The sequence below is a fragment of the Malurus melanocephalus genome, unplaced genomic scaffold (assembly GCF_030028575.1).
Source record: "Malurus melanocephalus ecotype Western Australia unplaced genomic scaffold, MMel_1.1 scaffold_862, whole genome shotgun sequence".
NCBI lineage: Eukaryota > Metazoa > Chordata > Aves > Passeriformes > Maluridae > Malurus > Malurus melanocephalus.
Window position 1 is genome coordinate 65899 of NW_026624094.1, and position 16703 is coordinate 82601.

The following is a 16703-nucleotide window of genomic DNA, read 5'->3' on the forward strand; positions in this document are numbered from 1 at the left end:
TGTATACTCTGCAGCCACGTAGTTTTTACCAGGGTGTTCAGAAMAGACTTGTAAAACTTTCTGGGATGACTTTGGGGTGTTTTTTGTTTAAGGGCTCTTTTGGTTTTCTTTTGGATTTTTGGTTGGGTTTTTTTTTAGGAAGTCTCCTAAACAAAACCTCCTGATTTTATTCATGCAGATCACTGAAGCTCATGAGTAAGAGAACAGTCTAGATGTGGGTGGAGGCTTAAGGATTAAAAATGGGCAAACATTTGTTTGGAATTTCATGGGCAGCATGCTGTTGGAGACAGCTAATTTCCTTTCCTCGAGTGTGCTGGCTCTGGTGCCTGCCTGGCTGTCCTGGGAGTTGGTTCAGGGAATTGTCTGTTGTGTTTATCTCCTAATCTGTGGGATTTTTCCTTCACAGGACCCGTGGGGGCACAGCCCCTGCTCATGGTGCCCAGACGTCCCGGCTATGGCACCATGGGCAAACCCATTAAACTGCTGGCCAACTGCTTCCAAGTTGAAATCCCAAAGATTGATGTCTACCTCTATGAGGTGGATATCAAACCAGATAAGTGTCCTCGGAGGGTGAACAGGTGAGAAGATACATTTGTCATAAATTATACAAATGGGAATGTTGAGTAATATCAAGAGCTGTGAAAGGGAGAATTTCTTTCCCTTTCCCCACCTCCCAGCTGGGAGGTGAAAGTGCTGCTGCTCATTCAACTCAAAAAGGAAGTCAATATTTATCATCTTCCTGAAGTAGTCTGAGTTAATATTGCGTGGCTGGAAGCTGCTGGTTTGCACCTGCTGAAGGAAAGTGTTTCCATTCTGTAGAATAAGGGAACTGTTTGTAGTTTGTCAAGTGAGATACATTGTGCCACTGAAACACCAAGACTGCCCAAGGAATTCAAATCCCAAAGGCCTGTTTCAGCTGGAGGTGAAATTCTCCAATTCCAAAATTCTCTTTTTTTTATAATACTTGCATCAAGAAGCATTTTTTTATAAGTTGAAAATGTCATTATGGTTTTKCAAGCGTAATTTCAGTGCTTGTGTCAGGTTAATCTTTATTGCCATCAATTTATAATAAAGCAAGAGAGGCGCATTAATAATTKTGTGCAAATTGGATCAGACTTTTACATGACTTTGTAAAAACTCAGTTTATTAAGGACTTAAAGCCAAATCTTTTTTTGTTAGGGCATCTCATGTTTATAACCAGGCAGAATTCAAAATTCTCATCAACTGAGGAGCAGATAAACATTACTGCAGACAGTACAATGAACTGGCAGAGCTTCCAGCTGCTGGGTTTGTGCTGTTTTTTCACAATACCACTTTGTGTTTTTTTTCCAAGGTAACTGTGACCTTGTTTTCCATAATAAAGATAATGCAAAAGCCTTGGTAATTTCTAGGAATTTCTAAAATTATTTCAGTACTAATATTTCCCAGTATTTGAGCATTTACATTGATTCTGATTTTGTGCTTTAGTGTTTGTTGATTTAGTTGAAGTATGTGAATTGCCATTTGGAATAGCAGTGGGTGTTTATAATTCACTCAAGTATTGTTTATTGCAACTACTTCAGCAAAACACCTGGGGGTAGGARCCAGCTCTGGTCTGATCCTTCTTCGAAAACCTCTTCAATGTAATTACCCTCTTTTCCAGGGATGTGGTGGACTCTATGGTGCAGCATTTTAAAGTGACAATATTTGGGGACCGTAGACCAGTTTATGATGGGAAAAGAAGCCTCTATACAGCCAATCCRCTTCCTGTGGCCACTACTGGGGTAAGATAACTGGGAAAACATTGTATTGGTAGAAACTTCTTAGGAAAGAAAAAAAAAAACAACTTCAAATATTTCTGAGTTCAGAAAAGCTGGAAGTATCTTACAGTATCTRTACTGAAACTGAGTTATGATGTATTTTCTGCAAATTCTAATRTGTGTAAATGTTCAGGTAATTGTTGCATTCAGAACTTCCTGTAGAATTTAGTAGCTGCTTTCTACAGCAAAAGCTATTAGAACATTTAGTTATACAGACTGTAATGCATGTTTGTATTWATGATGAATTAGAAAAACAAATCAAAGTTTTTCTAGAATGTACTGCTTTCTGATTTGAGATGGCAAAAAGTTACATGATCCTCTTCTGCTTGATCAGGGCCCAGTTCTCTTCACTTTGTGCATTTGGTAATGTGCTTTTATCAAATGTACTGTATCTTCAATATCTGAGTTTTTGAGTCTCTGGCCTAGTTATGGGAAGGAATGGGATCTTGGAGCTACCAGACTCCAGATTAAACAGCTGCTTTTTATTTTTTTCTTTTCCTCCCCTGCCCAGGTGGATTTGGATGTGACACTACCCGGAGAAGGTGGAAAAGATCGTCCCTTCAAAGTGTCAATAAAGTTTGTTTCTCGGGTGAGCTGGCACTTGCTGCATGAAGTTTTGACAGGAAGAACCTTGCCTGAGCCTCTGGAACTAGACAAACCTATCAGCACTAACCCTGTTCATGCTGTCGATGTGGTGCTACGACACCTCCCCTCCATGAAGTAGGTTCACTGTCTTCCTGCAGTCTGTCTTTACCTGAAGTATCCCCACTGGGAGACCTTCATCCCCATTTCTTCACAGGTGAAAAGAGAAATTGCTCATTTCCCTTTGCAGCACAGCTGGTGAGCTGAACGGGGAGCTTGTAGCCAGTTCTGTACAAGTGTTTCTCTGTAGGCGGAGCAGGTGATGTGTGTGTGTTGGAAAAGATCAAGAAACAGCAGACTTTTATAATAGGCCTGAATTGAAATGCTGAGAGRTTCCAGTGCACTGCTGTGCTGGTTCTGCTCAGTTTGATGCCTGTGAAAAGCACGAGTCTCTTTAATCCATTGATACACAGTCACCAGTGCATGCTTCTCGTGTCTGAAATCCATGGCTGGGACCAGATACCCATCCTAACAATGTCTCTTAATTGTTATTTTATCTGAGAACACTGAAATTTAGAGAAGGCTGATTTCACTTGATCTGGTCAATGAAAGTTACTTCTGAAGTTTGCTGKCTTTAGGCAGCAGTGTGGCTTTGCTCTGATGGGTTTCACTGGGTGTAAATGACTCCTAAAAAAAGTGGTCTGTGGTTTTATGGAAGCCAGTGTTCCTCAGCTTCCCCAAACCCAAAGATGTTAACTTCTGTACTAATGCCTATGTATTACAAAACAGGAGGTGTGGAGGCTCAGGAGCAGCTGTTTTCTCTCACGGCACCTGTGAGAGAAACATTATTTCCTCTAGTTCTTWGTTTCCTCCATAGTTTTTGCTTCTCTCAGTGTATCTTGTATTCAAAAGTTCCCTATGAAATAGGAAAAAAGGTATGTGAGGGTCAGGCCAGTGTAGACAAGTCTGTTGTGATGGATATTCCATTTTCTTGAAGCRGAAGATCAGGAAGGATAAATTAACTTAGTTCTTGATTTGTTGTAAAAACTCAATGTGGTTTGCCGTTGCTAAAAATAGTAAATGTTTTGTCTAAATTTAAAAGCACTGCAAAAAGAACAGAAGTATTCAGGGTATTTTGTTTAAACTTGCTTCGTGTCACAGATTTCTGGTGCACAAAATTMAAAAAAAATAATAATGCTGTGTGTTATAATCTTTGTTACATGAATTTTATGTTTGGAAAGCAAGAACATRAATGTGTGACCACCTGTTTCACCAGGTACACCCCTGTGGGCCGCTCCTTCTTCTCAGCTCCAGAAGGCTATGACCACCCCCTGGGAGGGGGCAGGGAGGTGTGGTTTGGGTTCCATCAGTCAGTCCGGCCTGCCATGTGGAAAATGATGCTCAACATTGATGGTAAGTGGAGATTCAAGGCTGAAATTCAGACCAGACCTGTATGGCAAAGGCTACCTAGAAATTCTTGTCTGTTTTCTCTGCATYTGTTACCATGTCAGTGTTTGAGAAGAAATTTAGCTGCCATATTTTTAAAAAAAAAACACCCCTACATGAGAAGGAATTGCACAGGACTTGTTTTCCTACTGAATTTCCATATTGGTACATCCCCAGTGACAGAGGCAGGTTGCCTAGGCTGTGTCTTTGTGCAGCTGTACACAGTGAGTGGTGCTCAGTACTTCCAAGAAAACTCTGTWAAACATACCCCAAACACTTCTTTGAATAGGGCTGATTGGGATGGGCTTTCTTATGCAAAAGCATAAGCTCTGYAGCACTGTATAGAGTCCCAGATAAATAGATCTGAGACTGACTGGTGCCTGTGTCAGACTCTCACATTCTGTAAGCACTCGACTGTTTTGTTGTTAAACCTCCATTGAAAAGTGTCAGTGGTGGAGGTGCAGGTGCTGCCTGAGGTTTTCTCTGATTCACATTCAGTTCTCACTGTCTTTGAAATGCTTTATAAACCCAAGGTAAATTGTCTTGCTCTACACTGAGCACTTCAAGTCAGGTTGTGCTTAGCATCTGTCTTGGAGCATAATAAAATATTGCAGATGTTGAGCTGTCTTGCTGAAAATTTGCAAGTCCAAGCTTTCTGGTTTACGTAAACTGTGGGTGATTCTCGTGTGACTGAAGTCACACGGTTTGTTCTTGTAAAATTGSCTTTCTAAGAGCAGCTGTGATTTGAAAAACAAATGTAACAACCTGTCCCAAAACAACCAGTGCTGGTATCTATAGGCAATGTGCTGAGAGAGCTGCAGTTCAGGTAGGAGAAGAGGATGAATTTACACCAATTGATGACTTGCTGCACTGTTACTTTGTCAGGCAAGTTTTTCTTGCACTTTAGCAAGTGTAGTAGTAACTTGGAGTAGAAATTTTTCAGTCCTGCCTGTGAATGAGAAAATTTAAGCCCTTTGTAGGTAGTGGTTGGTAGAGATGTTGCTGTTTCCTGGTTTGAGGCTGTGAAATTGCCTTCAAATCACATCGCTGGAGGTTTTTCAGTTGTTTAACTTGTATGAAATTCTCCATGAAAGTGTTGCTGTGGGAGACAACCCACGCACTGCCAGGATGGGGAGTGTGAGGATTTGGGGTCAGTCAGAAATCCAGAGCAATTCAGGCATCCAGAGGTGTTGGCTGATGCGTCATGTGAGGTTGGCAGGCTGCTCAAGTGACACATATCTGAAGAATGTTGGGCTGTATGAACACAGATGTGTGGCAGGATTGGTACATGAGATCTGGAAAACTGATAAATGCTTACTGAGTGTTTCTTTTCTGTTGTTGCCATTTAAAGTTTTAAACATGTGGAACAGTTTGTGTTTGAGCTCTGTCTGATGCCACCCCACCTTTCCTGCCARAAGTGGTGTTTCAGTTGCTTATAACTTTGTCAAGAAAATGATTTATGATTTTCCTTCCATAGAAGGAGTCAGCTGTCCTGCTTAAAAACATATATTGTCACTTAAAGTAATTGTGTCATTAGCATGTGGGGAGGATAAGAGATTTGAATAGATTAAGGGTTGCACTCCCCACTACACCGACACAATTTGTGTGTAGTGAAAATAGTGCTCATGTCTATACCAGATATTGTTTCTGTAATTGAGCAGATTGTGTAATTGGCAAAATTATGTTGCATGTTGAATAATGTTGGCTTTTAATATTCAAAAGTCTGCAGTAGAGAGATATTAATCCTGTCTCTGCAGCTCCATACAGAGGTGAAAGAGAATGTCTCTCTGGGGCATTGCAGCTCTCTAGAAATAAACGTTCTCCAGGGAAAAACCCTTTTAAACCCCTGAGATTCCAAGTAGTAGCAGGATGACTGTACTGGAGACAGATGTGTCACTGTGGACCTTCTGCTGGCTTTTTGATATTTTACTCTTGCAGGACTTGCTGTTCTGTTTCTAAATGTGCTTGAGGTTAATGTGGAATTCTAAGAAATACTGATGTATGTACTGCTTCATGACACCTTGACAGGAGTTTTCTACACTTAATATTTTGCTCTTTGTAGTTTCTGCCACTGCCTTCTACAAAGCACAACCCGTAATTCAGTTCATGTGTGAAGTCCTTGACATTCATAATATTGATGAACAACCAAGACCTCTGACTGATTCTCATCGGGTAAAATTCACCAAAGAGATAAAGGGTGAGTAGAAATGGGTYTCTTTTGTCCCAGGTAATAAAATCAAGGTACTTCTAAGGGAATTGTTTTAACTGGAAACCTGGTTAACATGCATAAGAAGGGCYTGGAACTGCCAAGAGGATTGTAGTATCTATGTGTGTAGCTCTAATCCTGAGAGAAACAATGTGGCTCTGCAGAAATGGGAGTTGAAAAACATTCCCGGTGGCTTAGAGGGAAAGAGGGAGCACGCTGTTCATTGCCTGGGCAGAGGTAAGTGCCAACCTCTCCTAACCCAGGGTCCCTGAGGCCACCTGGCATTGTGGGTGGGCTCCTGCTGTTTATGTGCTGTGGAAATGTGAACATTGATTTCAAGGTTAACATTGATTCTTTGAAAGAGTGTTGTTACAGTACAGACTTCTAATAACTGATTGCCTTGTGGAAAAACAAGTACCACTTGCAGCTGATGGCCAAATTCCATTCCAAAGGAATTGCATAAGCTGCTGGTTTGAGTGGTTTCACTCCATATATGCTACTTGGGCTTGTATTTTCCCATATCCTTCATTCCAGKGTAATTTGCAGAGAGAAAAGCCTTGAAGGAGCTCAGCTTTTAAACACTTGATGCAAGATTAGACCCTTCTGAAATACTGGGCAGCTAAAATGTAAATTGGAACTATAGTCATAAAGGGATGTGCTCACAGAATAGTCATGACTGAAAAAGGAGTTACAGGAATTATTTTGTACTAATCCTAACATGCCCTTTTTTACATCTGCTTGTTTGTCTTCATTTTGGAGGGCAGGTAACCAGAGAATGAAAAACTGCATCTGCTTGATCTCAGGTGCCTCAGAGACTCTGTTACCATAGTCAGAAAATATTGAAAGTTACCTCTTTGCTCTCAGGCTTGTCTTTGCTGCTGTAGGGTTTGGGAACTGCAGCCAGGATGTGACCACGTACAGCAAAACAAGCCCTGCATTTGAGCTGGCAGTGTGTGAGCAGCACTGGGGGAGGGCARTGCCTTGGTAGTGTCACAGCAGAGTAATGACAGAACAGGGAATGGGTTCCAGATATTTCTGTGTTCATCAGCCCTTGTCTGTGGTCACAGTGCCCCATGGTTTCTTTTCTCTATTTTCTCTTAATGCTGTGTCAGGGCAGTAGTGGTTTATTTTTTACTGCGCCATCCTCTGAGTAATACTGATGTTGTGATGCAATTAGTGTTGTCAGGGAGCACAGAGGTACAGTCAGTGTTTYTTTGTGGTGTCTGTGTCCCCAGTAAACTGAACACAGTCTGGTGTCTGGTACCTGGGGACCCTGTTTTGGGTGGGTGTTCAGTCAGTGCTGCACAATCCACACGCGCCTCAACAGGATGAGACATCCAATTGCTCTCCCAAAGGCCTTTACTACTAGACTTCACTAGTATTAGACTTTACTACTGTAGGTGAATCCTTTGAGTACCCAKGCTCTGTTTTTAGCTGCCTTCTGTCCCGTGGGGCTGGGGAAAGACAGCAGCGTGTGGATGCTGTGCAGCCCTCATGTGATAAGCTCAGTGCTCCCAGCAGATGTTGAGGCTGCTCTGTGTGAACAGCAYAGTGTGTGCACAGTCACAGCAACAGCCCCCAGAGCCTCTTGGAGCTGCCACTGTCAAGAYTATCGTGGGCAGAGATAAGTCTGGAGAGGCTCTGGTGTGTGGGCTGGGTGCTTTGAGACGAGATGCTCAAAATGCAAAGATAACTTGGTCAGTGAAATTAGAGAAAATTGCWGGCTGAATGTGGATGCAAAGCTGCGGGGAAGAACAATAAAGTAGAAACTGGTTTTGTCCTTTTAATTTCAATTGCATGGGAACCGATGGTTGGAGACATGTACAAGATTGAGAATGAGARCAGAGAGGATATGGTGAAAACAGCTCTCCGAGTTCAGTCAATGCTTTTAGATGAAACTKCTACAGGAAATTCAGAAAACAGTGAACATTAAGTATTCTATGTCATTATTTCTTTCTGAGGATAGTAATCAGSGTTAGTCAGAACTCAAAGTTTATTGAAAGTAAAAATGTTTAAAGAATAATAATTTCTTATATTTGTGCTAATTGATCCAAAAGGTGTTGTGTTCTGCCATTTGAAACCTTGTGTTCCCTGTGTATGTTTTTGTTTAGTTGTGGCATCAGGATTTTTTATGCTTTTMTGCAGGTCTAAAGGTAGAAGTGACTCACTGTGGGACAATGAGAAGGAAGTACCGTGTSTGTAATGTAACGAGACGGCCTGCAAGTCATCAAACGTAAGAGRCTTTTTGTCAGAGCATGAAATGTGTGATGGTTTCACACTGAGTAACAGGACCTGATATATCATTAATTTTGGGATGATGGTATTTGACAGCTTGTATTTTACTAAAATGTCTGTCTTTGCAGCTTTCCTTTACAGCTAGAAAATGGCCAGACTGTGGAGAGGACAGTAGCACAGTATTTCAGGGAGAAATACAACCTCCAGCTGAAATACCCTCACCTTCCTTGTCTGCAAGTGGGACAGGAGCAAAAACACACCTACCTGCCTTTAGAAGTAAGGGTCTTACTCTGATAGATGATCTGGGTTTGGGTAGGATCTATCAGTTGGCAAAACTTGAAGAATTAGTTCTCTTTGCAGTACAAATGTGTTTACAGATTAACATGTTCATCACTCTTTAATTTCACCAAAGACTGTCTGCATCTTAAAGTGCTTTAAAGTTTAGAACTACAAGAAAGAACAGGCAGTTGCTTAAACACGTTGGGGTTGTGGTTTATCATGACAGCACTAATATTGTGTGTGTAGAGTTTGGTGAGATCGGAGTTGTTCTGGTGTGAATTAATGCTTCTGCTCTCCCCTGCAGGTGTGTAACATTGTGGCTGGCCAGAGGTGCATCAAGAAGCTCACAGACAATCAGACATCGACCATGATAAAAGCGACAGCCAGRTCTGCCCCGGACAGGCAGGAGGAGATCAGCAGATTGGTGAGTGCCCCAATCCCAGCTCTTTGGAGCACTGCTCAGAGTGACACTGGGCTGGATTGCATCCATGCAAAACTTCTTTGCCTTTTCTTTCTTCCTCATCCTTTAACTTAACAGGTTTTAACTAATTTTTAAAATAGGATTTATTTAAAATGTCCTGCTTCAATAGCATGAGCATAGTACGGGCTCATGCATTATCATCTCTACAATTAATTTACTGTGGGGAGGCAAAATGCTTTCGAATGAGCAAACTGCATATGAGCTCTTGAGTAATAAAGGGAACAGAAACCATCTCATCCAATAYATCTCATTGTTTTCACTGGGGATGGGTTGATAGTGTTGAGCAGTTAAACCTGAACCTTTTTCAATGAAATTGTTTTAAGAACACTTCTGCAATGTTCCTGTTAGCCTATTGTCTGTTATATGGATTAAGATCTCATACTTCTGTAACGTGAAAAAATCTCTCCTAGGTGAGAAGTGCAAATTATGATGCAGATCCATTTGTCCAAGAGTTCCAGTTCAAAGTGCGGGATGAGATGGCTCACGTGACGGGGCGTGTGCTCCCAGCCCCGATGCTGCAGTATGGAGGACGGGTGAGGCTTTGCCTTTTCCTTTGGTTGCYATTTTGAGGAGTGATGTCCTGTACACCTTGACTCTATAGGGATCAGAGTTTGAATGATAAACTSTTTTTTATTATCCTGAAACTGCTAATAGCACAGGCTGCTTCTTTTTCAATCACTTGAATGTCTGTTGCTTTTGTTTCCCCAGAATCGAACSGTGGCAACACCGAGCCACGGCGTGTGGGACATGCGAGGGAAGCAATTCCACACTGGGGTGGAGATCAAGATGTGGGCCATAGCTTGCTTTGCAACACAGAGACAGTGCAGAGAAGAAATTCTGAAGTAAGGCATGTCGTGGTTCAGGCTTTGGACTGCCCTTTTAATGGAGTGAAACATGAATTTAGGATTACAATGAGCATTTTACCTGGGTTTTATCTGAGATGTTAGGGAGAGAATCCAGGCTGGTTTGCCTCTGTGCTGGAAGCTACAATCAAAACATTGCATTGGGTACACAGTGGGGTGTTTATCCTGTGGCATCACTGTATATAGTCCCTTATGGAATCTTGAACGAAGTGCTGAAGGTGTCTTAACTATTTTTAGCCCCTTCTGGCCTGTGGTGTTTCACAGCTCTACAGCCTTCATATAATGAACGTTGTTTAAATCTGCTTTAAAAACTATTTGGAGTCATCCTTCTTTGACAGTTCTATCTATCCTTTTGTGCTTTGGATATTGTGTACTGTTGCTAMTGCAAAAATCCAAAAATCTCCTCATCTTCAGGGGTTTCACAGACCAGCTGCGCAAGATCTCCAAGGAYGCCGGGATGCCGATCCAGGGCCAGCCCTGCTTCTGCAAATATGCCCAGGGTGCAGACAGCGTGGAGCCCATGTTCCGACACCTCAAGAACACCTATTCAGGGCTTCAGCTCATCATTGTCATCCTGCCAGGGAAGACACCTGTGTATGGTAAGGGCACACCTCTGTCTTTACCTGTTTGGTCAGGTATCACTTGGAGAAATCTGCTGCCTGGCGTGTGTTAAAAATTACTCAGAACCATCCTTTAGGCATTAAAAACTGTTTTGTGTATGAAGATAAATTGGAAGCAGGTCTGAGTATGCAGAGAAATTAGAAGTTACTGCAGAATATGTGCACTGAARTTATTGTGACTTAGATAAGATCAAAATGCAGCAATAACCTCAAATGGACTCAAGTTGTCTCCCTGTGTTTCCTTCTCAGCGGAGGTGAAGCGCGTGGGAGATACACTGTTGGGAATGGCCACACAGTGTGTTCAGGTCAAGAACGTCATTAAAACATCTCCACAGACCCTCTCAAATCTGTGCCTGAAGATTAACGTTAAACTAGGAGGAATCAACAACATCCTTGTACCTCATCAACGGTAAGACTCTGGAGACTGTGTWGGGTTTTCTTTTAACTGATGTAGTTACTTTGCTAGTTTGCACCCAAAATTTAAATGTGGCCAAGTTTTACGTTAAAATATTCATCTGATAATAGTATGTGATATTTGAGGTAGAATTAAATTCCTTCCAGCACAGACTCTGAATGTTGTTTGGCCTGTGAGTTAGGTCTTCAGCCAAGGTTTTTGTCAACTGTTTGATCAGTATCAAAGTTGGAATGTGGAACAGTGGTGTGGGGAAGAATATTTTAAAGGCACTGTAAGTCCATGCTGCTGCTCAAGTCCTGGAGACCAGGATAATGTGTGTGCTGGTGCTATGGTGCTCTGGGTGCTCATGTGAGGGCTCCATAATCCCCCATCTGTACCACTCCACTGGAGCCCTGGGGCTGCTCCCCAGCAGAATCATGCCCCAGTTCTGGCAGCGTGTTTGCAGTGTGTTTTGGACTCTGCTGGGGAGGGTTCCAAGTTCACATCTTGTGCACAAAGATCCCATTGTTGAGCCTTGGCCCGGGTACCTGATAAGGCTGAGACAGAAACAACCCCCACGGTGAGCGATGACCTTGTGGCAGCTCTTCAGCTACGAGTGTGACTTAGCACTTTTTTCTTTTTGAAGACCTTCTGTGTTCCAGCAGCCAGTGATCTTTTTGGGAGCTGATGTCACTCACCCTCCAGCTGGAGATGGAAAGAAGCCTTCCATTGCTGCTGTAAGTTTTATTACATTTATGTRTGATTATTTCATCTTGGGTAAATGTTAAAATAGTAAATGCAACTCATGGACTATGTCTGTATCAAATACCTCTCAGAGWCTGTACCAGTTCTTTGTACAGATTCCCAATATTACAATACATTAAAATAGTAAAAATCATGTGTTTAAAGGAAAAAATTTACTTGATACTTCAGACTGGTTTCCTAGCTCTTTAATTTTTAAATCAAGGTAATGTGGCATTGTTAAATAATATATTTATGCAGAAATACTCCCAAGGAAATAACACAGCTTGGTGATGTTAGCTAATAATATTTTTTTGTCTTTTTAAAGGAGAAAAGTGTAATTAAAGGCCTGGTTTGGCAAAAATGTTTTTCATATTTCTTACCTTTTGTGTTGGTACAGTCCAAGAACTCAAGGTGGTGATTGGAGGCTTGGTCAGTTCTCTCCTACTTTGTCCCCTTGGTATTTTAGTTGTCACTGATTGCAGTAATGGAAACTGCATCTGTGTATAAAGTAACTAAGGGAAGCTGAGGTTTTCCTCTGTGTAAAAGGTGAGAAAAATGTCTGGATTATAAAAATATGCCTTAGCAAGAAGCCAAATTCTGCAGATGCMTTTCAGAGTGCTTGGGGCAAAAGGTGTTAAACCTGTACCAAGTACAAGTTCCTGTTGAGAGTGTTACTCTGGTTGTTGTTTAGCACAAGCATCTTGTGCTTGCTGCTCTTGGCTGTTTTTACTTTAAATTGTTTTAGTATGGATTTGAGGCTGAAGGCTTCCCTGCTGGGCTCTCCCCCCAGGTTGTAGGCAGCATGGATGCTCATCCCAGCCGGTACTGTGCCACGGTGAGGGTCCAGCGGCCCCGGCAGGAGATCATCCAGGACCTGGCCTCCATGGTCAGGGAGCTGCTCATCCAGTTCTACAAATCAACACGGTTCAAGCCCACCCGTATCATCTTCTACAGGGATGGCGTCTCTGAGGGACAGTTCCGACAGGTTGGTTCAATTGTGGGTTTGTTGAAGGAKTCTGTTACTCTGTAGTAACTCCTGATCTTGTTTCGTATTGTTTGAGTTGCTTACATTTACACAAAATAATTGAGACTTTTAAGGAGAGAATTTCTTAATCTTGTTGGGTAAGAAGAGTTGCAACTCGTTTCCTGTCTGGGAAGGTGAAATCTTCAAACTTGGGAAACCACGTATCTCGAAGTACTTTTTCAGATTACCAGTTGTGTGCCAAAGTTGTACCTACTGTTAACTACACTGAGTTAGCAGGTGTTGTGTGTAGAATACAATGGAAGGAAACCATAAACTCCTCTGTTTTTGTGCTCGTAGGTTTTGTATTATGAACTGCTGGCCATTAGAGAAGCCTGCATCAGTTTGGAGAAGGATTACCAGCCTGGAATAACCTACATTGTGGTGCAGAAGAGACATCATACGCGGCTGTTCTGTGCTGACAGAACAGAAAGGGTAATCACTGCCTTCTCAGAGGAGCCTTTTGGGAAAGCTTCATGTYGAGCTTTTAGGCTGCTGGAAAAAATATTAGTGTGGGCTTCTGTCCATCTGGTTGTCTATGCATGCAGGGTAGTGTTGATTTGATAAAATGGGACCCCAAATTGAAAAGTCATTGGCTTTAAGTATGTTAAAAAGCCTCACAACATCACATTGGAGTTAAAGTCCTTGTGGCTACCCAGGACCAATCTCCAGCAATTTTAAGAGAAGAAAGTACAAAATGGTGGAATCTTTTTTTCTGAGCCAGTAGATCCAAACTGAAGCTGACAATTCTAAATACAAWTGTGGAGCTCTTCAGCCTGAGATGGAAAGTTCTGATGTGTTGGAGGTGCAGTGTTGTGTAAGGTGCTGGAGAGCCATCCAGTGTCCTTGTTAAACCTTCAAGGCTGATGTAGTGGCACATTCCAAACAGTTCTATGGTACTTCATGTGCCAAAACCTCGCCGGTGGTGAATAGAAACTTGTATTTTTCATTACAGTTGAGCTGTACAAACAGCTGAGGCYGCACTTAACAAACCTTTTCTCTAGGTTGGACGAAGTGGCAATATTCCAGCTGGGACAACTGTAGATACAGACATTACACACCCCTACGAGTTTGATTTTTACCTCTGTAGCCATGCTGGAATACAGGTACGGTTGCTTTGTGTAAATAAATGTGGATGTAGAACATGTTGTTCTTATCTCTTTTGTGACACCTGTTTGCAAACAGTTATTTAGGAGGGAAATGTTCTTTYAGCTGTGTTTTATCTGAGATAAAACATAATTGTGGGATTTAGAGTATGATTTGCTTAAGAGGTGGTCTCTGCTGCACCTTTAATCTTTCACTAAAGGTAAGTGATGCTTTCTGAAAGTTTATTTTAAAGAGGTCACTTTATTTTGTGACATGGTTATTTCTGAAAAAAAAAAGGCTTACTATTTGTATCAGGCTATTGCTTAAAATGTAAAAAAAAAAAATTACTCTTTAAATTTTTATCATGTCTGACCACATTGTTATCAGTTTTGTTTGGATTGGCTGGACATGATTTCTTTTCCAGTTTTAAATCATTTCAATGGGGTTTTAGTCGATCTTTACTCTGGTTTTTGGCCTCTTGCAAAAAAAAATTGTATAGAAGTTGAAGCAGAAATGCTGGGTGTGTAGCTGCAGCTCATTGTGTTTAATATAGCAAGACATAAAGAAGCTCAACTAATTTTATACTTCAAATATATTTCTTTTAAAAAGACAGRCTCAAAACTTGGCTAAAACACAACTATTTACCCAATTGAGGTGCACTGTAGGATTTAACGTGAGTTTCTAGTGTTCATACTTGCAGTTAGGGTGCTCAGGAGCTGGAAGGATAAAAGGAGCTGGTGGTAAAAGCACCAGCTGTTTCTCTGGGAAATGTTTCTTTGTGAGAAACAGTTTAATTGAAGGTAGGTCAAAGGTGGTGTAATTGTGGTTTAGTCATGTTGGGAGAAGGTGCGGATTATGTAGAGGGATTTTATCCAAGCARGAACATTTATATGTTAGACTTACTCATCTTCAAATACATTGAAGCCTGACATAAAACTGAGCTTTGGCTGCTGTTACATAGGAGTTGACATTAGACAGCCTGACCCTTTCTGAACATCCAAACCCGCCTTGTTTATGGAAACCCAGAGAAGTGACCCTCAGTCCCCGTTTCCACAGGGAACCAGCCGTCCCTCCCACTACCACGTCCTGTGGGATGACAACTGTTTCACAGCAGATGAGCTGCAGCTRCTGACGTACCAGCTGTGCCACACGTACGTGCGCTGCACCCGCTCCGTCTCCATCCCCGCGCCCGCCTACTACGCTCACCTGGTGGCATTCAGAGCACGCTACCACCTCGTGGACAAAGAACACGACAGGTAAATCACAGGGTTTAGTCCCCATTGCTCTCCTCAGCTGTCAGGTCTAAAATCATTTACCACAGGTAATTCCTGCTGGTTTTGCGCTTCTTTTTGTTRCCTCTAGGACTGATGTTAAGATCATCACTCCTGGCAGCTGCTGCTTTGCATCAGACCAGAGTGGGTTGGTGGATACTCCACAATAACACTCAGTTTAGTAAACTGCATTCTTTTAATCTGTCAAATTCCCTTTGACATGGTCTGAGGGAATCAACCCACAGTTTTAATTTTTTGSTTTAGGATCAGAGTGGTCATGAATGAACTAAACGTTAAATGCTTCCACTTATCTAACTCTGTACGTCAGAAATATTTTATAACCTTCAAGCCATCAATGTATTTATAACAGGCTTATTTTTAGATGAACAMGCTGAGCAGCCATGGTGAAGAGATTTGTCAAAAGCCTCAAGGTTGCTGGGTGAATACAAGAGTTGATATTTCTCAGTGTCCAGTTCTGTCACTGGTGCTGTGTTGATGAAGGGTYTGGAGAGTCAGTCCTGTGGGGAGCTGCTGAGGGAGCTGAGCCTGGAGAAAAGGAGACTTGGGGGGACCTTCTCAGTCTCTACGACTCCCTGACAGGAGGATGGAGCCAAGTGGGGATTGGGCTCTGCGCTTGGGGTACAAGGGACAGATCAAATGGAAACAGCCTTAAGCTGTGCCAGGGAGGGTCAGGTTGGACATCAGGAGGAATTTCTCCATGGAAGGGGTGGTTGGGGTTGGATGGGGCTGCCCAGGGCGGTGGTGGAGTCCCCATCCCTGGAGGTATTTGGGGAACAGCTGACTATGGCTCTCAGTGCTCTGGGCTGGGTGATGAGGTTGGGATCAATCACAGGTTGGACTCGATCATGCAGATCATTTCCAACCTCAGTGATTCTATGATTGTGTCAAAGAGATGTGAAAGCAGCTTTTTGATCCGAATTAATACAATTTACAGCCCTGCCTGTCTCTCCCTCGTTCCCTGCAGTGCTGAAGGGAGCCACGTGTCAGGACAGAGCAACGGGCGAGACCCGCAGGCCCTGGCGAAGGCTGTACAGATTCACCAAGACACCTTACGCACGATGTACTTCGCTTAAGTCAATGACCCGGGAGACACTCACGGAGAGGAGAACTGAGAACTTAAGCCACATACAATGTATGTTTCCAGGGGGTTGGTTTAGGGGCTGTGCCTCCCATCGTGCTGGAGCTGACGCTGTGCAGGGGCGAGAGGCTCACCCTTAAATTGACACGAGGAAGATTGTTTACTTCATCCAGGAACACAGCACTATTATGCAATATGAAACCAGCCAACTGCTTTTTTGGGGCGGGCTCCCGTGGGAAGCACCGCCATCATTTTTTTTTTAATTATTATTTCTCGTAGTTTAACCCTCTTCTGCCTTTACCTCAAGTTGCTCGGCAGCACAACTATTGTTGCAAAAAAACAAAAAGTAATAATAAACTAAAATCTATTGTTTAATTTAAAACAGAAAACAAACCACCTTTTAGGAACAATCACAGTGATTGTTTGGAGGAGGGAAGTGTGCAAAAAAGAAAATAATTAAGTTTTTAACCCCCGTGCATTGAGGAATCTTTCTGTCAGTATTGCCATCGAGCATTTGAATGTGAACATATCCAAGTGCATTGGAATGTACAGTGCTAGTTAGAAAACAGTGAGGGGG

General features: G+C 42.4%; 1 protein-coding gene across 1 annotated transcript; it reads left to right on the forward strand.

Moving 5' to 3' along the window:
- Nucleotides 1-380: 380 nt before the first annotated feature.
- Nucleotides 381-15016, forward strand: LOC130585305 (protein argonaute-3). The gene is made up of 17 exons (XM_057385737.1): nucleotides 381-578; nucleotides 1643-1763; nucleotides 2311-2519; nucleotides 3658-3794; nucleotides 5890-6024; nucleotides 8179-8266; nucleotides 8397-8544; nucleotides 8852-8971; nucleotides 9439-9561; nucleotides 9737-9870; nucleotides 10306-10490; nucleotides 10761-10920; nucleotides 11552-11642; nucleotides 12440-12634; nucleotides 12971-13105; nucleotides 13675-13776; nucleotides 14813-15016. Exons 1-17 carry the CDS (start codon nucleotides 433-435, stop codon nucleotides 15014-15016), a joined length of 2433 nt encoding a protein of 810 aa, XP_057241720.1. The 5' UTR covers nucleotides 381-432.
- Nucleotides 15017-16703: the final 1687 nt, after the last annotated feature.